The sequence below is a fragment of the Aquarana catesbeiana genome, linkage group LG01 (assembly GCF_042186555.1).
Source record: "Aquarana catesbeiana isolate 2022-GZ linkage group LG01, ASM4218655v1, whole genome shotgun sequence".
NCBI lineage: Eukaryota > Metazoa > Chordata > Amphibia > Anura > Ranidae > Aquarana > Aquarana catesbeiana.
This window is the reverse complement of record NC_133324.1, coordinates 189691519-189716758: the sequence shown is the minus strand read 5'-3', so window position 1 is coordinate 189716758 and position 25240 is coordinate 189691519. Positions and strand designations below refer to the sequence as shown.

General features: G+C 41.2%; 1 protein-coding gene across 2 annotated transcripts in view; it reads left to right on the top strand.

The window, feature by feature from the left end:
- EPB41L4A (erythrocyte membrane protein band 4.1 like 4A) overlaps positions 1–25240 on the top strand; it is a 411842-nt gene that overhangs the window by 238295 nt on the left and 148307 nt on the right. For both annotated transcript variants that reach the window (XM_073624611.1, XM_073624610.1), the window contains 2 exons: positions 9310–9397; positions 19440–19528. In XM_073624611.1, the coding sequence (XP_073480712.1) occupies positions 9310–9397; positions 19440–19528 (177 nt within the window). The remainder of the gene's footprint in view (positions 1–9309; positions 9398–19439; positions 19529–25240) is intronic.

The following is a 25240-nucleotide window of genomic DNA, read 5'->3' as shown; positions in this document are numbered from 1 at the left end:
AGCACTCTCAAACACAAACCTATTTTATTTTTGCAATAACATTTACATTCAGACAGAAAATATTACAGTTTAAAATTCTCCTCCGCTAGCCAAGAAAACACGCAAGTTATGACTGGCAAGTCATCATTTTTATCTCAAGGTAAGATAGTAAGCTGTACAAGTTAACTTTTGAATATATAAACAAATATTCTTCCCCAGTTGAGTTTTCTTTTTAATTTTATACTTATAATTTTAATGTGGTTCTTCTATTTTTTTCCCCAGAGATATGGATTATAAATTGTGCAAGTATGATTTTTGCAGTTTTAGATTCATAAATTCATGAGTTTAAGCTTAACAAAAAAAGCTTTTTTTTTTTTTACTTGAGTCTCATTCGTGTTGCTGGTTCTTTATGTAGAAGTGTTATTACTTTTTATTTCCAGGTAATCTTCTTTTACCTATTCATCTTGGGAAATAAACCATATAAGCTTAATGTAATATGTGTACAAGAACATCTTGTCTATTTTATTGAACATGCTGTATGCCTCAGAGAACATGGCAACATTTTGTTTGAAAACTCTGGAAACCTGCATTTTCTATGGATCATGTGCAGTTTAATTTTATTGTACACGAGACAGAACAAAATGCCCTGACAGTAGTGATGTGAAGAGCATTTTATTGGAACAAATGTTTACAGACAAGTTGTTACTTTTTCTCAGGTCTTCCAAATTTTTTTTTTTTTTAATGATCAGCTGTTCGGAGCCTTTATATGGGAACCTGTTTCTGGGGGACATACTAAAACATTTAATGTGAAAATAGCTTAAAGTGGAGTTCCACCCCCACCCCAAAAAAAAAAATATTAATATGCTTAAAAAAAAATCCAAAAAAAACATTTAGAGAAATTTTTTTTTTACTCACCTCTAAATGCCTGTTACTAGGGGGTCCCTCGTAGTCTGCCTCTGGCGCCTGGGCTCCTGATGTCACTTCCCTCGGCGCAGGAAGGGAGATCGCCTCTCCCCACTCCCTCTTGTCGATCATCTGGGACACGTGACCAGTCCCAGATGATTGCGCGGCCAGTGACGGCACGCGGCGTGGCTCGCGCATGTGCAGTGGGTGCCCGGCTGTGCCACAGCCGGGCGCTCACAGTTAAGATGCGTCCCCCCTCCCCCGCTCGTCCCCCCTCCACACTAAAATGCAGTAAAAAAATAAATAATTAAATGTCATTTGAAAAAAATTAAAATAAAAAAATGTCCCTTTAAGAGCTATGGGCGAAAGTGACGTTTTGACGTCGCTTCCACCCTGCAATTATATGGAAACGGGTGGGGGCCATCTTCCCCTCACTCGTCTCCATGCCTAACAGGGAGACAAACCCGATCGCCTCTGCCGCTACCGACGGCTCCGGTAAGCGGCGAGGGCACCAGGCACTGCTGCCATAACAAGGATAGTCCTCTTCAAAGTAGCGACGTAAAACGACGGCGGGCGGGCTATAAGTGGTTAAGTTGTTCACATTAAATGTTTTAGGATTGTAAAAAAATAGTTTAATGTGAATAACTTTTGGTGTGATTTGCCAAATGAGCTGACATTTTCAGAATATGTTGGCATAGATAGAGTCTTCTATTGTATGACGTTTGGGGGAAATTGGTTAATATCTAAGCTTTTTGCGCTGTAACCAAACAATGTCCTTTTTTGCCACAAATAGAGCTTTCTTTTGGTGGTATTTGATCACCTCTGCAGTTTTTATTATTTGCGCTATAAACAAAAAGCGCCAATTTTGAAAAAAATTTGCTATAATCAATATCCCCCAAAAAAGGACAAATTTCTTCATCAGTTTAGGCCGATATATATTCTTCTACATATTTTTGGAAAAAAAAATTGCATTAAGCATATATTGATTGGTTTGCGCAAAATTTATAGCATCTACAAAATAGGGGATAGATTTATGGCATTTTTATTATTATTATTTTTTTACTAGTAGTGGCAGCGATCTGCGATTTTTAGTGGGACTGCGACGTTGCGGCGGACAGATCGGACACTTTTGACACTTTTTTGAGACCATTGACATTTATACAGTGATCAGTGCTATAAAAATACACTGATTACTGTATAAATATCACTGGCAGGGAAGGGGTTAACACTGGGGGCGATCAAGGGGTAAATGTGTTCCCTCATGTTTGTTTCTAACTGTGGGGGGATTGGACTCCCTGGGGGAGGAGACATATCGCTGTTCCTGATGAGTAGGAACAGACGATCTGTCTCTCCTCTCCTGTCAGATCGTGGATTTGTGTGTTTACATATACACATCCCCGTTCTGGCTCTCCTGCCCGCGATTGTGGGTGGCCAACAGCCGTCATCGCAACTGCTGGCCATGCGCATCAACTGGGCACGTGCCTGCTATCCCCATTAAAGTTGCTGACGTACTCCTACGCCGATTCGCGGGATCTTGCTGACCTGCTGCAGTATAATGGTGGCGGCAGGTCACCAAGTGGTTAATGTCTCTAGTTTGTCTTGTGAAAGGCCGAAATGCATGAAACTTCTAGCATAGGTTTTTCAATTTAATTTTAGACTGTGCAAAGTTTCAGGGCAATTGATTGAGGTTTAGGCACTTTATTACATGTTAAGCTACGTTAAGCAATTTCACCTTAAATGTTTTAGTATGTCCCTGTTTCTGGCAAAGTTCCTAAATAAGCAATGATAAAATCATTATATATCATTTCCTTTTTTCTTTCAATGAATACATTACAAAGATATTTGGTGGTTCCATGGGGTATAGTTGCTCTTATAGCACAAAAAGTGTTATGGGCTTTGTGCAGGAAAGTTTTGAGCATGGCAGTCAAAAATTTAAAGTGTTCCATTTATAGACAACGACGAGCATATTGGGAAGTATAATACTGTTCAAAGTGACAATTAGGAAGTATAATGGGGGTTTTCGTCAAACTGACAATTGTTTAACCACTTCAGCCCCAGAAGAATTTACCCCTTTCCTGACCAGAGCACTTTTTGCGATTGGGCACCACGTCGTTTTAACTTACAATTGCGTGGTCGGGCGACTTTGTACCCAAACAAAATTGACGTCCTTTTTTCCCCACAAATATAGCTTTCGTTTGGTGGTATTTGATTGCCTCTGCAGTTTTTATTTTTTGCGCTATAAACAAAAATAGAGCGGCAATTTTGAAAAAAACGCATTATTTTTTACTTTTTGCTATAATAAATATCCCCCAAAAATATATAAAAAACTATTTTATTCCTCAGATTAGGACAATATGTATTCTTTTACATATTTTTGGTAAAAAAATCGCAATAAGCGTATATTGATTGGTTTGCGCAAAAGTTATAGCGTCTACAAAATAGGGGATTTATAGCATTTAAAAAAAATTTTTTTTTACTAGTAATGGCAGCGATCTGCGATTTTTATTGTGACTGCGACATTATGGCAGACACATCGGACAATTTTGACACATTTTTGGAACCACTGGCATTAATACAGCGATCAGTGCAATTAAAAATGCATTGATTACTGTAAAAATGTCACTGGCAGTGAAGGGGTTAACACTAGGGGGTGGTGAAGGGGTTAACTGTGTTCCCTGGGAGGTGATTCTAACTGAAGGGGGAGGGACTAACTACAGGAAGTGACAGATCGTGGTTCCTAGCTAATAGGAACACACGATATGTCACTCCTGTCAGAACAGAACAGGTAAGTGTGTGTTTACACACATTCGTCTCTGTTCTGTGTCTCCAGCTCACGATCGCTCGTGGCCGGCGGTCATCGCGACCGTCGGCCACGAGCATCGGCACCCCCACTGTGCAGCGGGCGTGCGCGTGCCTGCTCTCCGGACCCCGCGAGCCCACGTACAGTTACGTGATTTCGCGCAGGGGAGCCAACCTGCCGCAGTGAAACTGCAGCAGCTGGTCCGGAAGCGGTTAAAAGATAAGAGGAAACAAGCACTGCTGGGAGATCTGACGTTTCACTTCCGGGAGTCAGTGCAATACAGGAAAAGGCATCAAACACCTAGGCGTTTTTGAAGCTGAGAAAGAGGAAGTACCTAATAAGGTATTTACTGCCACAAAATTACACTTTTGATTTCCAATGATTACACAGCAATGGCAGACGGTTCATTTGAAGGAAAGATGAAAAAAATGACTGAAGTTCCACTTTAAAAATTAAAACCCGTTCCATACATTGTGGCATGTGATTGGATTGAAGGCTGGTACACACAGGTCGAAGATCAGCCAGTATGGCCCATGTGTACACCAGCCTGTCTGGAAAGGCCAGCTTCTGTCAAACAGGTGGGACGGGAGAGCCCGAGCAAGAAGGAAGCAAGAGGGGAGGACATCCCCTCCCGCTGCTTGTAACAGCAATTGAGCTGCTAGTTAGCTACTCCGATTACTGAAGCTGACCACTGGCTCTAAAGAACAGTATCAGGTTGATGCCTGCAGCTGCAAAGTGACGTCAGGAATAATTGAATGACCAGCCACACAAAATAAAAGGTTCATCCATGACAATGAGAACAGATCATTTAGATAATTGTTGCGACATAAAAAAATGTTCTTAAATATTTTGATGAGACAGCTACTAAATAAACTGAGGAATTTGTGCATTGCTTTAAATTAGGTACATTTTTTTCAAACTAAAATGTAGGTAATAAGAGTGCTAGGAGCTCAGAAAGCCTTTTGTTCACTAGAAGATGAACATATAATGTTTCGGTGGATTGGAATATTGAGGGATATTGAGTGGCATAGAAAATTGCCACATATTTTACACTGTTTTTGTATATGTTGTGGGAAGACAGATGAAACAGATGCCACTTGCTGCTGCTGGGAACAAAACGTCTTGTGAAATCAATACCTTTCATTCAGGTACAGAAAACATGCAATTACAGGAAAATGAGGCTCTAGAGTACTAAGTGTGATAACATTTACATGTAAAGTAGATCATGTGATTTGTGTGAAGGCTGCAGGTGATTTACAAATACTAATTTTGGGATATTATTCCATGGAGTAAATCAATGGGTCCTTGGAGAAAAGTACATAAGTAAAGTTTGTTTATCTTCCAGAGGCTGATATTCCAGTTTTGAATGAATAAGTACTGAATCACCAACTGGCATTTTATACCTGTTGGATAGTCTCACACAAGAAATCTATGTCTAAGCACCAGGCTTGCCTCACTGACACCCACACATACAGTATCTCACAAAAGTAAGTACACCCGTTTTTGTAAATATTTTATATCTTTTCATGTGACAACACTGAAGAAATGACACTTTGCTACAATGTAAAGTAGTGAGTGTACAGCTTGTATAACAATGTAAATTTGCTGTCCCCTCAAAATAACTCACCACTCAGCCATTAATGTTTAAGCCGCTGGAAACAAAAGTGAGTACACTCTTAAGTGAAAATGTCAAAATTGGGCCTAATTAGCCATTTTCCTTCCCCGGTGTCATGTGACTCGTTCATGTTAGAAGGTCTCAGGTGTGACTGGGGAGCAGGTATGTTAAATTTGGTGTTATCGCTCTCACTCTCTCATACTGGTAACTGGAAGTTCAACATGGCACCTCATGGCAAAGAACTCTCTGAGGATCTGAAAAAAAGAATTGTTGCTCTACATAAAGATGGCCTAGGCCTGTGATGGCGAATCTTGGCACCCCAGATGTTTTCGAACTACATTTCCCATGATGCTCATGCACTCTGCAGTGTAGTTGAGCATCATGGGAAATGTAGTTCCAAAACATCTGGGGTGCCAAGGTTCGCCATCACTGGCCTAGGCTATAAGAAGATTGCCAAGACCCTGAAAATGAGCTGTAGCATGGTGGCCTAGACAATACAGCGGTTTAACAGGACAGGTTCCACTCAGAACAGGCCTCGCCATGGTCGACCAAAAAAGTTGAGTGCACAAGCTCAGCGTCATATCCAGAGGTTGTCTTTGTGAAATAGACGTATGAGTGCTGCCAGCATTGCTGCAGAGGTTAAAGGGGTGGGGAGTCAGCCTGTCAGTTCTCAGACTATTCGCCACACACTGCATCAAATTGGTCTGCATGGCTGTCATCCCAGAAGGGAGCCTCTTCTAAAGATGATGCACAAGAAAGCCCGCAAACAGTTTGCTGAGGACAAGCAGACTAAGGACATGGATTATTGGAACCATGTCCCGTGGTCTGACGAGACCGAGATAAACATATTTGGTTCAGATGGTGTTAAGCATGTGTGGCGGCAACCAGGTGCAAAGTACAAAGACAAGTGTGTCTTGCCTACAGTCAAGCATGGTGGTGGGACTGTCATGGGGCTGCATAAGTGCTGCTAGCACTGGGGAGCTACAGTTTATTGAGGGAACCATGAATGCCAACATGTACACATGTACTGTGACATAATAAAGCAGAGCATGATCCCCTCCCTTCGGAAACTGGTCCGCAGGGCAGTATTCCAACATGATAATGACCCCAAGCACACCTCCAAGATGACCACTGCCTTGCTAAAGAAGCTGACGGTAAAGGTGATGGACTGGCCAAGCATGTCTCCAGACCTAAACCCTATTGAGCATCTGTGGGGCATCCTCAAACGGAAGGTGGAGGAGCACAAGGTCTCTAACATCCACCAGCTCCATGATGTCATCACAGCGGAGTGGAAGAGGACTCCAGTGGCAACCTGTGAAGTTCTGGTGAACTCCATGCCCAAGAAGGTTAAGGCAGTGCTGGAAAATAATGGTGGCCACACATAATATTGACATTTTGGGCCCAATTTGGACATTTTCACTTAGGGGTGTACTTACTTTTGTTGCCAGCGCTTTAGACATTAATGGTCGTGTGTTGAGCTAATATGAGGGGACCGCAAGTTTACATTGTTATAAAAGCTGTACACTCACTACTTTACATTGTAGCAAAGTGTCATTTCTTCAGTGTTGTCACATGAAAAGATTTAATAAAATATTTAAAAAATGTGAGGGGTGTACTCACTTATGTGAGATACTGTACATTTCTGTGACTCCTATGATCAGGAACTCAGATCTTACAGAGTCCTAAGAGATATGGCAGCTAGTACCTGATTTGGCTCCATGACATCTACACACATTTAGTTGTCAATATCAGTATAGGGTAAACTTGGCCTTTGGGGTTCCAGTAGACCCAAGACCCTCAATGTACAATATTTGCAATTTTGATTGGTTCAGTTGACACTCTAGCTGTTTATGTTGCACTGATAACATTAGGTGACCTTGATTGCATGAAAAGTATTTTGGATGGGGTAAATGTTTTCATAAAAGTCATTATTCAGTAAATGTAAATGCTCACAATTGAAAACAATGACCAGGAGCTGTCCATGACAGCTTGGTCACCGTGTTGTGAGCACCCATATGGACGCATATGTGGTGGCTGGGTGTTAAGCTGCACCCACCTCGCTGCCACATATATGCGTATGGCTGTTGGGCAATGGTTAAAACACTGCAAGAACATAAAATACCCGGTTGAACCTGGACAAAATTCAGTGAGCTCTTAATTTCCTGTAGTGAGCTGACAGTGCTGCTTCTGCTGGACTTAAATCCCAAGCAGTGTTGTCAGCACTGCCTGGGTTCTTCCCTGCTTGACTACAGAACGCAAGAAAAGGGGCATATATCCTGTAGTCCAACAGAGTGAGAATGTTTAAGAGACAAAACATGGGTAATGTGCATGTATTGCAGAGATGTACTGAATATTTTCTTTGTTTTTAACCTTTCCCAGGTATACACTTTTTATATCCACTACAGTTGTATATACCTCTGTTTTTTCTCTTGTTTTCCTTAAATGTATAGCATGGCAAAGGTTTCCTAGATGCACTAAATATTTATTTTGTTTTTAACTTTGCCCAGACATATCCTTTAAAGAGGAGCTCCAGGCTCCTTCAGAAAAATTATAAGTCAACAGCTACAAATACTGTAGCTGCTGACTTTAAATATTAGGACACTTACCTGTGCATGGGATCCCGCGGTGTCTTCACCCCAGCCAATCTTTCAAACAACTCTCGGGTGCTGCCGCCATCATTGCTTGTAAGGGAAACCAGCAGTGAAGCCTTGTGGTTTCACAGCCTGTTCCCTAATGTGCATGCGCAAATCGCTCTGTGCTTCGTGAATGGCCCGGCGGTGGGGGAAAGAGGAGGGGTGCCAAACTTCTGGGTGATCTCGCGGTGGCAAGATCACCCGAAAGTGGGAACGGGTACCTGTCAAAACCAATTCCCCCCCCCCCCGAATGCTGCCAAATATGGCACCGGAGGGGAGGAGAAGGCAGATAAGCAGAGCTTCCCTTTTTGGTTTATATATATTTTTCTTTAAATATATACTAGAGTTGCACCGAATGGAAATATTGGTGCCTGAAACTGAAAATTTAGGATGCACGTGGCCGAAACCATAACCGAAAATGACAGTCTAAAAAAAATATATATATTTTTTATATATATTTGTATTATATTCAAAATTTTAATTAATATTATGAATTTAAAAGAATATGAATTTATTGTCGGCCATTAACGGCATGTTTAGCACAAGAAAAGCTCAAGAAAAACGCATCCCTTTAAATTTATGTATGTCTTCACAGTGGTCAGTTGCGGTTCCGTTGTGGTTTCCGTTGTGGTGTTAAAAATCTTACTTTCTGCATTTTTGGTCAGCTAAAAAAAAATTGTGCCAAAAACGCACCTCCCCGTTGATGAAATGCTTTGAAAACACAGCAAGAACTCATCAATAAAGAAACCGTGTTATGTTTTTGGTGAAGTTTTTGAGTCATATAATCTATGAAAAACATTCCATAAGCACAGTAAAATCGCAGCAAAATCGTGGTTAGATTTGCATGCATTTTTGGCACCATTATTGGCACCTTTTTTTCTGTTGGCAAAATGCTGAAAACACCATTTTTGTCTGCTATGTTTTGGCCGCTGGAATTTTGGTGCATCTCTAATATATACCATGGCAAAGGTTTCCTAGAGCACTATGAGATTTCAAATAAGAAAACATTCTTTTTTTTTTTGTTACTTAGGCATATTGACTTTAATTGAAACTTCATATGGACCCATACAGAATGAGGGTCACTGCTGTGACTTACTTGTATGTGTAAATGTCAGCTTGAGCTTCTGAGCTCTGTAAACTGACTTTTTTACAGAAAGAAAATACCTAAAAAAAACTCTAAAGATCCCACTTTTGTAGTACTCAAAGTAATAAATATTCTTAATTGCCCACTGATCATCATTTGATATCTTACTTTGATAATATGAATAATAAGTCCATTATAATGTTATTTAGTCATAAATGTTTTGGTTTGCATGCCATGTAATACTGTAATAGTTTTAGATGATCTTATCTAATGTCATGTTTTTCTGTTTGTCTAGGGGACAGGTCCCAGCTGTAGCTGAATCAAATTACTTGGGAATTGCCAAATCACTTGAAATGTATGGAGTTGACCTTCATCCTGTTTATGTAAGTCCTATTTTTCAGTGTCATAAAGTAGTTTATATTTAGAAACGGGCCAGCAAAAGTGAAGGTTTTCCCTGCCATCATATTCCAGCTGCCATTTTTCTAGTACAGGTTAAAAAGGAGAGCAAGCATTTGGTTGATTTGGCACTTTGACTTTTAATTTCCTTCAGTTCTATGGGTGACTGTATATGGCTGATAAATTCAACAGCTACGGCAGATATAGGCATTGTCTTACAGGGCTTCACTACAGAGAACTATTCAGCATATTTATAAAGCAGCGAATATGACATCTTCCAAAGCCATGCAGGTAAATCTTGCTGGTTCATGTGTTTTAAATGGCAGTGATTGATTCACCGCCAGTAAATGTTTGGTGAAAGTCACATTTACTACTTTATAAATATGTTGCTGTGAATACGTCAGAGAAAGAAGCACTGGTTATCACATGCTAATTTCCCTATGTGCTGGACAAAATATGTGATCTTATAAATCAGTCTCTTTTCTACCTAAAACAAAGAGAACCATCCTTTAACCCTTTCGCTGCCCACCTAGGCCTCTTGGATCTGGCTGTCAGATGGAAGCAATCTGTGCAGCTGTGTGATCGCTTCCACACACCCCAAATACTGCGCCATCTTTTTTACCCCTGATGTCTCATTAAATTTAACCTGTCACCAAAAAAAAGGTTAGTAAAAATAAATAAATAAATAAGTGTAAAATATTGAAAGTTACACCCAAAGTTGGTACATCCACCTACTCTACAGCAATGGATCCTTGAGGTTGAGGACATTAGGAAAATGGAGGGTCTGACCAGCTGAAGACACAACTGAAAAAGTTAACAAAAGTTGGTTCTGCTGACTTGAATTTCCAGTCTGGATGAATTTAAAAAGATTGTGGTGGGATGAATCTCTCGAACTGTCAAACTCTCCTTACATTATAGACCCTCAACGTTCTTGTACTCAACTCCTTTGCCGGGTGTAATTACTTTGGATGATAGGTATATTCTTGTTACCCTTCCACTGGTGGTGTTGCCCCACCTGCCCCCTCCCCCTCCCTTTTCCCTTCCTTCTTTTTTTCCTCCTCTCTCTTCTTTTCTTTCAATTCTATGCCTTGTATTGTGTGGTCTGTCCCGTATGCCACTCCACCCTGTGTCAGGCTTCATGGCGGGTTATCGCTTGACAGAATGTCTAGTTTCTTGAAGCCTGCTGGGCTATAATTTTGGCCAAAGGTGGGCTTATGTTGCTCCTGTACAAACATCAAAATATTCCTCTTAATCCAGCGCTTGAGGGGGGTTGATGGCTACAAACCACTTGGGGCATACCTCGGAAAAGTCATAAAAATGTCTATACAATGTTTGTGATTAAAAGATTTATTGAGAAATCAAAGGATTCTAAGAATGGAAAGGGTTAAAATATGGCTAATAGACAATCAATGTCAAACATCATGCTTGGTTATGAACCTTGACCTCCCCCAAACCTCGACAGGCTGACTCAGGCATATCAGGGCCAGTACTGGGGGCAGGCAAAAGGTGTGTAGGTTACACATGTCACATGGGCATCCACCCAATGGAAGGGATGACAGACCACTGGTTGAACCCGTAAGGGTCAGTGATGTAGAGAGGCCCCACTGGACCGGGTAGAGGACTCCAAACCTCCGGATGGTGCAGCTGGTGTAGTCAGGCGGCGCATCGGATGTGACGTCACCAACACGAAGTGATCTCAGACCGACTCACCCCAGTGAGGCTTGGGATTGAACCCAGATGCGGTAGTAGAGTAGATGGAAGACTGTCAGCAGGCTGTAGTCATGACAGCGTGTTTTGAGCATGGCCCTTTATCAAATCATCAGCCACCCAACTACACCAGCTGCACATCCGGCAGTTTGGAGTCCTCTGACCAATCTATTATTGATTGTGGTTTGATAGGAGCCTTATTTGATATACAGTGTTCTATGGTTGTTTTTTAATGTGTTTTATAAAATAATGATTTTGTAATAAAAATAATATTTTTAACTATTTGTATAATCCTGTGTCCTTTGGGTACCGAGATCCATTTTTGCGATTTTTGTCCCCTTACCTTTTGTTGTCTTTATTAGTAAACATGATAACCCTCATAATCATTATCGCATGGTAAAATGAAATGCCAGAGAGAATCATCTGGAGTCGGCTGTTGCTATGCTCTACATCTGAAAATGACAATGGTCTGGCTGTCATGTGTATCCGGTGGCTTCAGTAGTTTCTGTGGCACTGACCTGGAATAAGAGTGCAGATTACAAGTCCTAATTTCACACTGACTTTTTATTCTGACAGTGATGCAAATAATTACTGGCTTTAATTTATACAAGCAGATAACGTTCATGAAGGGAAAAGGAGGACTTTGTTTTTGTAATGAACTGCATATGAGATTGAGATAGATTTCATAAGCCATCACTAAATGCCTCAGTGCTATGAATAATGAAACATTGAATTCATGCATGTCAGGGGCCCATGTCTATCTGACTAATAATGGCACTGTAATTACTATACCCAGCTTAAAAAAAAAGCAATAATTGGACTTAGAAACCGATAACAATTATATATTTCTAAGCTACATTTAAGGCACAATAAATTGAAAGAGATACAGTGTAATTATAAACATTTATACCGTAGAATAGACCATTATGCTGGTTTCATTTGTTTGGAGTATAGAGTTGGCTGACATTTATCAACCACGTTCTATGTCTTGAATGTAAAATATAAAACAAGCTAGTTTGTCAAATCACATCCAAAAAGAGACTGAAGTGAATTTGGGCACATAAAAATATAATAGAGGAAACATAACATAAACCACAAGAGACAAGCTGTGAATAAATTAAAATGCGCTGAACTGGAAATACATGCCTGGGTACTGGTTTACCTTTTAAAAGGTTTATAATACTGTGCAACCAGTCTTGTGATCCAGTCTCCCCTACCAGACATCATAGCCAGACGAGGGACTTCTAGATTCACTACTACAGCAAGATCCAGCATTGGCTCAATGTTTGGACTAACTTGTAGGGTTGCACCAATACCGGTATCGGTATAGTTTCGCCTATACTAAGCATGTACATGAGTATCGGTACTCGTGTAAATGCATTGATACCCAAGCTGATACCTTCAGGCTTGGTTCTTTCAGCGGATTTCCTCCACTAACAGCTGAAATGTAAAGAAAAGGATACCGTCAATTATCGGTTCTTAAAGAGCGGAGGCCACCCGTCCTTAACAACCAATGATGTTCCAGCTGTCCGCCGGATTCCCCTCCCTGACGACGACTCCTTCTCTCTCACCAGTCTTAAGGTGCCAGGGTAGGGTGGGCGATAAAGTCCCCAGTCAGACAGACGCTTGCGGAAGCAGTGCTAAGGCTCACAATGTTTACATTGAGGTATGCATGAGGAGCTCTGTGTGCTGCGGATGGCGTCCCATTGCCCGCTCTCACAGAAGAACACATGCCGGGGACAGATCCATCCTCCCCCAGCATCTGATAAGGCTGCGCTCTCATTGGGCTCTCACTACTACTGAGAACATCCCTGAGGTGGAGCCTGCTGCAAGGTTAGCAGTTTTATTGGGCACGACTCTGGGAGGGGGTGTAGCCTGCCTTCTTCAGTCCATTCTGAGGATCAGGAGACTGAAAGAGCAACATGTTCCAGACGGAGGCATGTTAGTGCTATGGTGACCACACCATCCATGCAATGTACTCCTCTTCTCCACTGTACATGAGCTGTGAGTAATGTAGTTCTCTTCTCCTGTGTACACCAACTGTCTTTTCCGTCATGAGTCCCCTCTGTATCTTCTAGTCATTCTCCTGTCTGCTCCCCACTAATAATCTCAGCTGTCCCTTTTTTAAATATTCATCCATATTATTCCTGTATTGCCCTATATATTCCCCTGTGATGCTGCCCCCCACTGCCCCCTCCTGTCCCAGTGCCCCCCACACTACCCCTTCTGTCACACTACCCCCCACCCTGCCCTCACCCCAGCCTCACCCAAACTCCCTAAACCCCCAGCTCCCAAGCCACTACTCTACTTACTCTTCCTAGGCGATAGGTATCGGTAGTTGGTATCGGCGAATACTTAAAAAAACGTACTTGGTAGTAAAAAATGGTATCGGTGCAACCCCAGTAGCTTGTGTTTCTGCTATCTCTTCTTGTTATCTGTTCATCTTTTTAGTGGGGTACTGGAGGTCACAGGTCACAGGTAGCTGATATAAAGAAATTAAAAAAAAAAATAAATGAAATAAAATAACCAAAGTGGATACAATTCTGTCAGCTTACAATAACAAACATGAGTAAGGAATTTACTAAAACCATATGCCCAAAAAAGCCTTTTATGTACTTTTAAAACAATGCAAAAATATGATGTCGGCTTGACAGGTGCTATTCCCTTCCCTATTAAGTTCAAAAGTGAAAAAAGAGTTTTGTCTGGAGATCAGCTTTAACTATGGTAATCACACCTTGGGCGTCTGTCAGTTTTTCAGATAGATCCAGACTGAACCATAATGTATGTCTATGGGAAGGCTACATTCTCTTACATCCTAGTCTGTTTATATCCGCAGACAAAACAGAACAACTTCCTTTTCCACTGTTGCGGACATAAATGGATGCAAACGGATGGTGTCTGTTTACATCCATTTGTAGGCAAGAAACATATTTTTTTTTTTTATACTTTTGACTGCTTATGGCAATTTTTTTTAACAATTAAAAAAACTGAAATGTGAAAAACAGATGTAAACTGAATTGAAGACAGATGTGCAAACTAATGTAAAAGAATTTTGTTTTAATGACGTAACTGACAACGCTTTTGGCAACTAGTGTAGTCAGCTGTTGGAGAGCAATACCTAAATTGCCTTAGGTTACATTCACACTAGCCTGTACAATAAAATGCGGCTTTACCATGCAGCCTAGTGCAGTACCTGCATTTTTCCAGTTTATTCTTTATCCAGTGTAGAAAAATGCAGGTCACTACACACAGTGTGAACGACCATTAAAGTTGTTCTAAAGGCAGAAGGGTTTTTATCTTAATGCATTTTATGCATTAAGATTAAAAAATCTTCTGTGTGCAGCAGCCCCCTTCAGCCTCCTTAATACTTACCTGAGCCCCATCTCAATCCAGCATTGTTGCACGAGAACCTCAGCTCTCTCTCCTGATTGGCTGAGACACAGCAGCAGGTGCCATTGGCTCCCGCTGCTGTCAGTCAAAGTCAGTGAGCCAATGAGGAAAGAGAGGGGTGGGTCTGAGCCACGGCTCCGTGTCTGAATGTGCCCCCAAGCCAAGCTGCTTGCTCTGGGGTCACTCTGCAGGAGGGAGGGTCCAGGAGTGCCAGCGAGGGACTTGAGAAGAGGAGGATTAGGGTTGCTCTGTGCAAAACCACTGCACAGAGTGGGTAAGTATAACATGTTTGTTATTTTTAAACAAAAAAAGTAAGACTTTAATATCACTTAAATCAGAAATTCAAGCATTGTATCAGCTACTGGGACCTGTAGTTGTCTCATGTAAAATTCTGCTCATATAAAATATTTTAATCTTGTCACCCTCTAACATTGCAGCTGTGTTTGGTAAGTCAGAAATATTTATAACAGAAATCAGAGGTCTTTATATTAGTGACATTTTCTAGCACTGTAAGAGGTACACACCCACCGTCCATATATTACCAGCAAGGGGTTCCTGAACTGACTTTGTGGGCATTCCAGGATGAAGCCTTCCATATAAATGCCTGCTGTTTGTACATTGGTTTTTAACCTACACAAAACATGTTAACTTAGCTAACTAACCACTAGACAAGCCCTGATTATTTGTTTACTTATGTTAACAATGCATACTTATCTGACACTACAATATAAAAAGAAATTCCATTATTAGAGTGATTCTCGTATTGTGTGTTCATATTTTGTGCGTCCAATGTAAATATTAGGGGATATAAATGTTGCAGTGGGGTTTTTACTACTTACATAAAAGTGTCATAGCTTCCAAAGCTCTCCATTCACCTGCTTCTTTTCCTCGTTTGTCTTCCATAGCTCCTCCTGGCAATCATATCAGGTCTTGTCTACATGCCCTTTTCCTTCCTTTCAGATGTTAATGGTGGTTATGTTACAAATGTTTTTCATCAGGTTAAGAAACTTACATTTGACCTTGCACTAAAACATTTCGGGTCCCCCTTTACAAATAATCTGATGTTAGTAGGTAAAAAATGTACTTGTAAAAAAAAAAAGTTATAATTATACAAGACAGGACAATAAATAAGAGCAGAATGCAATAAAGCAAGGGGGGAATCCTCCTTTAGACAGTTTTCACTAGCCTCCCCCTTGGAACAGTGCTCCTCACCTCCTGTTTTAGTAACAACTCAACTCAACATTTTAGATTTCTTTAGTTTCACTCTTGGTGACAAATAAAGGCGCCCCAGTGGGAACATCAACAGCAATAAAAACCTGACAGTGGTCCGGAGCTTCCTCTATTTCATTAATTCCAACCACTTTTCCAGTTTGTCTTTTTCTTTAAATTTTAGTGTCATAACCTCACATGTGTAGTGAACTGGTTAGGGGTCTAAAGGACCCCTAAAACTAGTTTGCACGGAAGGAGGAGTCCAGGTAGGTAGGTGACACATAAATCCAGTGCCTATCTATTGTTTGGTACTGATGACTTGGAAGAAGTACCCTCTTTTTATTGGGGAACCCAACCCAAAGCAACCCTTTCAAGGTATGAAGGCTGGTATCAATATAAGGGGTTGCAGCCCCTTGCCTTAGGGATTGCAGGATACATGTCAAGGCTTTTATGTTGCTGACCAGTGTCATATTGTCCGCTTTATTCAAACTTTCAATTTTCCAGAATCTGGCAATCTTGTTTGTGGAATGTGATCTATGTTCGGGTCTCTTCCTTTACTCTTCTATGTAAAAAACATAAGGAAGAAAATATTGCACATTTTCTGTCAAAATGGAGTTACTGTAAAAAAAAAAAGACACAGTTACTCAGGGGTTTCCTTTTCAATGTTTTCACCCAAGATTCACACAGCTTTCACATAGGATTTATTAGAAAAATGTGTGAATCTTGGGATAAAGTGTTGTGTGAATTGTGGGTGAAAACATTAAAGTTATTGTTAAAATAACAAACATGTTAAAATTACATACCCTGTTCAATGGTTTTGCACAGAGCGGCCCCATTCCTCTTCTTCTGGGGTCCCCTGCTGGCACTCCTGGCTCCTTCCCTCTTATGAGTGCCCCACAGCAAACTGCTTGACACACAGAGCTTGGTTTGCCCCCCCCCTCAGGCTGTGATTGACTACCTCCAAGCTGCTAATAGAACCAACCCTGACTGGATCACGTTTGGCGCTTTGGAGTTTCCCTTCATAAGGAGATGTAACATGCGCATATGACCATACTATATGGTGGTCCACAGGATCCGGTAAGAGTCTTTAATACTTGGTATCACCTAATGGTGGAAGCACTACGAATTGTAATTACGGGGACACTGGTGGAGCAAGTGAATCGTGGATGATTTGTTTCCTTTGGGCTTTCTTGTTTCACATATATTTTTCCTTTTTAGCCCTTGTGAAAGGGCTCTTATGGACACTTATTTACATGTTGGGTGTGATTTCTTTATACACGTTTTTTCCCCTAATAAGTGATTAAAATATGTTACATTTCTTGTCTTGGAGATCTTAGTGCTTACAGTGTTTGTAAACTATCACCTTGTAAAACAACCTATTCAGTTTAAAATAGAAATGAAAGGCAAAACATTTGCGTATAGATATAAAAAACACATTATAAATACCTTTTTTTTTTTTTATAAGTGATCACAACCCCTTTGTTCTCAGCTGCATAAGAGCTGGGGAGGAGAAGCAGCAGTACACCGATCTTCCCAGTGAATGGCTGTGCAGGAGGGGGGGGGGTGTCAGGACAAGTCTGATCATTGGAGGAGAGCAGGCTGAGTTCTCAGCATAGCTGGAAAACTGACCAAACTGTGTTCTTCTGCTTAGTGTGGTCAGTTTTTAATAGGAAAGCAGAGGGACTGGCAGGAACACCAGGGATTTCACACAAGGGAAGCAATACAAAAAGAAACAGAATAGTTTTTCATGCAAGTACATGGTACGGCAGGCACATATCAGGAATATGAAATTTTGGAGTAACAAACACTTTAATTTGCTGATATCTTCCAGTGTGGTGTTTTCAGGGAGACCTCTGCCCATCTATGGCCTCCCTATAGAAATACATGCTAAACTCTGAATTCTTTAATTGAGAAATAGCAACTTTTACCCAGAGCAACTCTGAAACCAGTGTTAATAATTGTTCCACTGTGTCGTCTATTTTAGTATGTTCACGCTGAATATTCTATAGGTGAATTATTTTACAGTTCGTCTTGGTTTTCACTTGTACAATGTGTTACAAGTCCAAAGAAGTGAATAGCATTCCCTAATAGACTGCTTTGATTTATTTTACTTGATTTCTTAGCTGCATATGGGCTGTCTGTGTGAATATTTAAGTTATATTAATATAAAATAATTTTAATGCGTCCTTTCGTTCTAATAGAAAGAGAGTAGAATAAATGTATGCCATGTATTCAATTACAGATATGAAGCTTCCTCCAAAGTAAATATTTCCATTCCATTACTATTATCTCAGGGACTTTCCTCTGCTGCTACTGTTACTGCTTTTTTGAACCTCATTTAATTCGTCATAGACCGTGAATTTGAAGAGGAGATCATTTTTAGGTGTTCATAATGTGTGATTAAGTTTTTTTTTTCTTTGCTGAGAATTATAAGAATAGTACTGTATATTATTATACATTTGCTTAGCTTAGTGAATGTGCTGAAAAGCTGTAACTCTGAAAGGGAATGATTATGAAATGAATGCTATGACTTATATTGATGAATGGTAGACTCAGTTACTTAGTGTTACTATTAATTGCCACTGGGTATATTCTATGCCTAAAAGTAATTAAAATATGTTACATTCCTTGTATGTTAATCATTTATATTTCTGGTCTCTCTGTAATGCTATATTTGGCATTGGTTTCAATAGTAATTTCACTGTGATATTTAAATTTTGAGAGTATTGTGATAAATTAAATTTTTCCACGGCTTGCTTTATCTCCTAGGAAGTGTAGTAGTTATTCCGCCAGAGGTTTCCTCACATTGCCTATCCCCTGCCTCTCTCTTTTGCCTGATTCTCTGTTTGTTTTGCAGAGAAGGCATCAAGAGGAGTAAGTCACGGCTACTTGGCTTTGTAGTGACTGGAGGCAGTGCCTTAAACCTCAGTGTGGATATCTCAATGCTTGAGTTGCTGGGTGGTTTAACTTACTGGCATGCTTTCAAAAGTAAAAATTCAAATTTTGGGTAAACTTACCATTTAAAAATGAAATGTCTACTTTATACAGGTTTCTGAGAATTCCTCCTCCAGCTCATGGTAGCTAATTTTATTGTAAGGTAAATGATGTTAAAGTCAATACCCACTGAAGTCTATAACTTCTATTGGGCTTCATTTGTACACCTTGCAGAAAGGAAACCTGTTGTCTTGCTCATTGCAAATAATCAGACAGGCCCTGAGCTGTGGGAAGGCCACACAGAGTCCTTCCTAAAGTTGACCATATGCGTAATTATTTCTTTTGTTCATCCTGAATGAGAGAAATCCATATATTCCCCCACTGCTAGCTATTACTTTTGATAGCTGGCCCCTACGGTTGTCAAATTACCTGAACAGTGACTTCAGCTGATTGGCTACAGTCACTGATCCGCCAGTTTTTTTCCACCCAGCTCCTTGGATTTTTCAGTTGAAGTTTGTCTAGGAATTGGCAAAAATTCAATCTGTGCATGGCCAGCTTAAGAAGGGATGTTTTGAAGGAAGTGGGATGGCATTGGGATGGCAATTACATTTTTTTAATGTAATCTACCACTATGTTGTCATACAAGCATGCATTTTGTACAAGAGATAGGACGCTACAAGTCATGTGTCTAGTTTAGTGTCTATAGTTAACTGCAGTTCCACTGAATGTTATGGGTAGAATCATATTTTTATGTTGTTTTAATGACCTGTAATTTTGTCTTTTTTAAAGGGAGAAAACAACTCTGAATATTTTTTAGGCCTAACCCCTGTGGGGCTGGTGGTATACAAAAGTAAAAAGCAAGTTGGGAAGTATTTCTGGTAAGTGTACATACAAATTGTTTCTCATGACTTAAACTACAGTGCATTTATAATTTTTCCCCCTTTTTCTGACGTAACACCTTGATCCAATGATCGTGGCTACTGATGTGTGTTACATCCCACACAACAAGACCTCTGTGTCCTGGTCAAGCCTTCTTAGTAGCTCCCCATAAACTCCTTTGGGGCTGTGCCTCCTGCTTCTTAAGCCTCACAAGAAGTTTTTGCAGATGCACAGGCACAGCCGGGACACTGAAGACTTGGGGTGCTACATGTAAACAAACATTGGAGGTCAGTCACAGTAGTTAGATCGAAGTAAGTATGTTTTTCATGGGGAGTGGGTATGGTGGGTTGGGTTAGGTCAGGGAAAGGGGGAAAAAGGGATAAGTGTTCTTACAGTACATGCAAATTATTCCTCATGACTTAAAGTTCAGCACATTATGCTTTTTTTCCCCCTTTCCCTGACTCAAACCTAACCTGTCATTCCAAAATACATACTTACCTTGTTCCAATGGTCGCAACTTGTGGTGTGTTACATCCCACACCACAAGTCTTCTGTGTCCTGGTCACGCATTCACAGTAGCTTACCATAGAGTCCTATGGGGCCGTGCCCTCAGCTTCTTAAGCCTCACACCAGTTTTTTTGCAGGTGCACTAGGCAGGCACAGCTGGGATACTAAAGACTTGGGGTGCCTCATAAACAAACCCTGGAGGCCACAGTAGTCAGATTGAGGTAAGTATGTATTTGGGGAGGGGTATGGTGGGCTAGGTTAGGTCAGGTCAGGTAAAGGGTTGAAAAAGGATGTGTGCTTGGTAAAAGCAGAAAACAGACAAGCAGCTAAATACAAAGCTATGCATATATGGGAACTGTTTTATTTGACTAAAAATTCTTTGGGGCCAGTTTTGCGATCCAGGCAATCCTTCCTATCCACTGTAGTGCCAATACAGCATGGTTCTTCAAAACCTCCAAACCTGCTATTAGACAATGAAGGAGCAGCAGCAGCAAACTAATAATTCATGTTGTACATCAGCGCATAAACTGTTGGCTCAATATAAATCCTGAATTATAATAATAATGTAATTTATCTGTTCACTCTGCTCTCCCCTCTTGCCAGTATGGTGGTCCCTTTGCATGCAGCATATCCTGATTACCTGTGCTTTTCAGCCAACAATGTGCATAGTGTTGTTAGTGTTGTTGGTCTGCAGTGCTGGCAAATTGTTGACATGGCACAGTCATATTGGTACAGTAATATTTTACTTAATCGGGACAAAATGCATGTTTACTTTAAAGATTACGTACACTTTTGTACAAAATGCACTTAATCTTTTTGTCCCTTTGCCCTAACATAAATAATCCCACCCTCCCCCTGTATACTGAGATCCAAAGATAGTGGTCTCTGTTTACATTCAATAGTGAAAGGTTCCCTCTCCTAGCCAGCCTGCACTGTGCGGGTGCGGTTAGGAAAGTGAGCCTTTTAACACTGGATGTAAAAATCTCACAGAGTCCATGGAAGTTGGCAAGTATGCATCTGTGCAGTGGGCAGGTAGGATTCTTTAACTTAGGGCAAAGGGGAAAAAATAATAAGTCCACTTTGTCTGATAGTGAACTAGTGAACTATTTCTTCATGTAAAAGCAGAACATTACAGTTTATAGGATTGCTCTGTAGACTAAGGCAAAGGCTTGAGTAAGTAGATGAAAACACTAATTGATGAAATCTGTTTTTAAAAATTCAGTTTCTGATTGCATGCTTTTTTTTCTTTATTGAATCAATATACTAAAGGAGTATTAAATTATTTCTGGCTCACATACAAACATTTGGAATTTTTGCTTTAGTAAATCAGCCCAATTATTTCATACAAAGATGCCTATGGGCAATATGTGGGGGACATTGGCGACTGGTGCTCAAAATTTTTTTTGGAGGGGTGCAAACAAACTGAAAAATTCTGAAAAAAACCCCATCAATTACAGGCTCACTGTACCATCAATCGCAGCCACTGTGCCATCAGACGTAGCCACTGTGCCCATCAATTGCCGCCACTGTACCATCAAACGCAGCCATTGTGCCATCAACGCAGCCACTGTGCCCATCAATTGCCGCCTCTGTACCATCAAACGCAGCCATTGTGCCATCAACGCAGCCACTGTGCCCATCAATTGCCGCCACTGTACCATCAAACGCAGCCACTGTGCCATCAAACACAACCACTGTGCCATCAAACACAGCCACTGTGCCATCAAATGCAGCCACTGTGCCCATCAATTGCTGCCACTGTGCCATCAAACGCAGCCACTGTGCCCATCAAATGCAGCCACTGTGCCCATCAATTGCCGCCACTGTGCCATCAAACGCAGCCACTGTGCCCATCAAATGCAGCCACTGTGCCCATCAATTGCCGCCACTGTACCATCAAACACAGCCACTGTGCCATCAAACGCAGCCACTGTGCCCATCAATTGCCGCCAGTGTGCCATCAAATGTAGCCACTGTGCCCATCAAATGCAGTCACTGTGCCATATCAAATGCACCCACTGTGACATCAAATGCTACCTCTATGCCCCATAAAATGCTCCCACTGTGCCCCATCAAATGCTCCCAATTTGCCATATCAAATGCTGCCAGTGTGCCATATCAAATGCTGCCAGTGTGCCCCCCCGCCCGCCATATGCACTTACCCTGTCTCGGTGGGACAGCTCCTCGATGCTCCTGGATGTCTTCTGCCGTCCTCTCTTCCCGTCCTCTGCTATGATTGGACGCCTGATAGGCGTCCAATTACAGTGCCTGTCATTACAGCCAATCAGGTGACGGGTAACAGATCCAAGCACCTGATTGGCGGAGAGGCGGTTTAGTGTAATATATTGTTAATGTTCATTCGCTTTTCTAACACAGTTGAGTGACCTGCAAGCGCCCAGCATGGCACTCACAGGTCACCATTTGACGCCTATTAGAGCCGGGCGCCTGAATAGGGGGTGGCAGCGGCGGCCATGGATAGATTCATGCAATGCAATGAATCTATCTATTGGTGCTAGAGGGGGTGGCAGGAGAGAGGGGGCGGTGCCCCTGCGTCCTTGTGGACGCACTGCCACTGGTGGGGGACATGTAAATACTAACATTTTCCTGCAGTTAATTCTGATCTGTAGATTGAGTCTCGTGGTTGGGCATATTCATAACTAGAATACATAGCCCGTAGCAGCTGGAAGTTAGCTTCACTTTGCAGCACCATTTGTTTTGCTTTTTTATTTCTGCTTCTTGAGAATGGAATGCAGATATTTATTTAGTGAGATAGCAGCAGCATTTCAACATCAAGTTTGCTTCTTACATAATATTCTCCTGGAGATGTTTGTTATTAAACCTGCACCTGCTCCGGCTCCTGTAACTTTTATATACAGTGGGGATGGAAAGTATTCAGACCCCCTTAAATTTTTCACTCTTTGTTATATTGCAGCCATTTGCTAAAATCATTTAAGTTCATTTTTTTCCTCATTAATGTACACACAGCACTCCATATTGACAGAAAAACACAGAATTGTTGAAATTTTTGCAGATTTATTAAAAAAGGAAAACTGAAATATCACATGGTCCTAAGTATTCAGACCCTTTGCTCAGTATTTAGTAGAAGCTCCCTTTTGATCTAATACAGCCATGAGTCTTTTTGGGAAAGATGCAACAAGTTTTTCACATCTGGATTTGGGGATCCTCTGCCATTCCTCCTTGCAGATCCTCTCCAGTTCTGTCAGGTTGGATGGTAAACGTTGGTGGACAGAGAGATGCTCAATTAGGTTTAAGTCAGGGCTCTGGCTGGGCCATTCAAGAACAGTCACGGAGTTGTTGTGAAGCCACTCCTTCGTTATTTTAGCTGTGTGCTTAGGGTCATTGTCTTGTTGAAAGGTAAACCTTCGGCCCAGTCTGAGGTCCTGAGCACTCTGGAGAAGGTTTTCGTCCAGGATATCCCTGTACTTGGCTGTATTCATCTTTCCCTTGAATGCAACCAGTCGTCCTGTCCCTGCAGCTGAAAAACACCCCCGCAGCATGATGCTGCCACCACCATGCTTCACTGTTGGGACTGTATTGGACAGGTGATGAGCAGTGCCTGGTTTTCTCCACACATAACGCTTAGAATTAAGGCCAAAAAGTTCTATCTTGGTCTCATCATACTAGAGAATCTTATTTCTTACCATCTTGGAGTCCTTCAGGTGTTTTTTAGCAAACTCCATGCGGGCTTTCATGTGTCTTGCACTGAGGAGAGGCTTCCGTCAGGCCACTCTGCCATAAAGCCTCGACTAGTGGAGGGCTGCAGTGATGGTTGACTTTCTACAACTTTCTCCCATCTCCCGACTGCATCTCTGGAGCTCAGCCACAGTGACTTTTGGGTTCTTCTTTACCTCTCTCACCAAGGCTCTTCTCCCCGATAGCTCAGTTTGGCTGGACGGCCAGCTCTAGGAGGGGTTCTGTTCGTCCCAAACGTCTTCCATTTAAGGATTATGGAGGCCACTGTGCTCTTAGGAAACTTAAGTGCAGCTGAAATTTTTTGTAACCTTGGCCAGATCTGTGCCTTGCCACAATTCTGTCTCTGAGCTCTTCAGGCAGTTCCTTTGACCTCATGATTCTCATTTGCTCTGACATGCACTGTGAGCTGTAAGGTCTTATATAGACAGGTGTGTGGCTTTCCTAATCAAGTCCAATCAGTATAATCAAACACAGCTGGACTCAAATGAAGGTGTAGAACCATCTCAAGGATGATCAGAAGAAATGGACAGAACCTGAGGTAAATATGAGTGTCACAGCAAAGGGTCTGAATTCTTAGGACCATGTGATATTTCAGTTTTTCTTTTTTAATAAATCTGCAAAAATGTCAACAATTTTGTGTTTTTCTGTCAATATGGGGTGCTGTGTATACATTAATGAGGAAAAAAATGAACTTAAATGATTTTAGCAAATGGCTGCAATATAACAAAAAGTGAAAAATTTAAGGGGGTCTGAATACTTTCCGTCCCCACTGTATACACTGATATTGTATAAACATCTTGACAAAAATTTCAGGGGCAGGGCCAAACTCGACTTTTAACATTAAAAGTCACAACTTGCATATCATTTCTGGATCTATTAATAATTTTGACATGTGGTTTTCAATAAAAGTAACATACTGTATATTAATTTATCTTTAGCAGAGGTTTGGTTGCTTAGGCTTGTGACAACCTGTTCTAAATACATTCTACTAACTAAAACAAATAAAAGTAGTGGTACTTACTTGCCTACTCGTTACACACTCACCCCAGGCGCAGGGCTCTGTGCCGCCGATGATCGGAAACCCACGCCCCCCTTTGAACAAGAAAAAAAAAATTGGTTCTGCGTATGACATTGGTCGGCCAGCAAAGGAGATGGTAGAAGGCAGACCCTAATGCTGTCATGTACATTTGCTGTGCTGTACCACATTACCTCGTTGGGAAAAAAAGACTTTTCCCCGAGATCTTCTGGGTAAGCTTTTTTTCCCCCTCAAGCATATTAGTGTAATATCATATGGTGTATGTGAAAGTTAAGGTGCATGATGTCATGTGCCTCATTTTGTACATGCTCTATACGTTACACAAATATATAATGGAAAAAAAACGCTTTTTAATAGAGATCTTGCGGTTTGGGCTACTTGCAATTTTTCTTAAAGTGTTACTGAATCCACAACAGGAAAATCAGTCTGTATATGCAGTAAAACATGCTTGTTA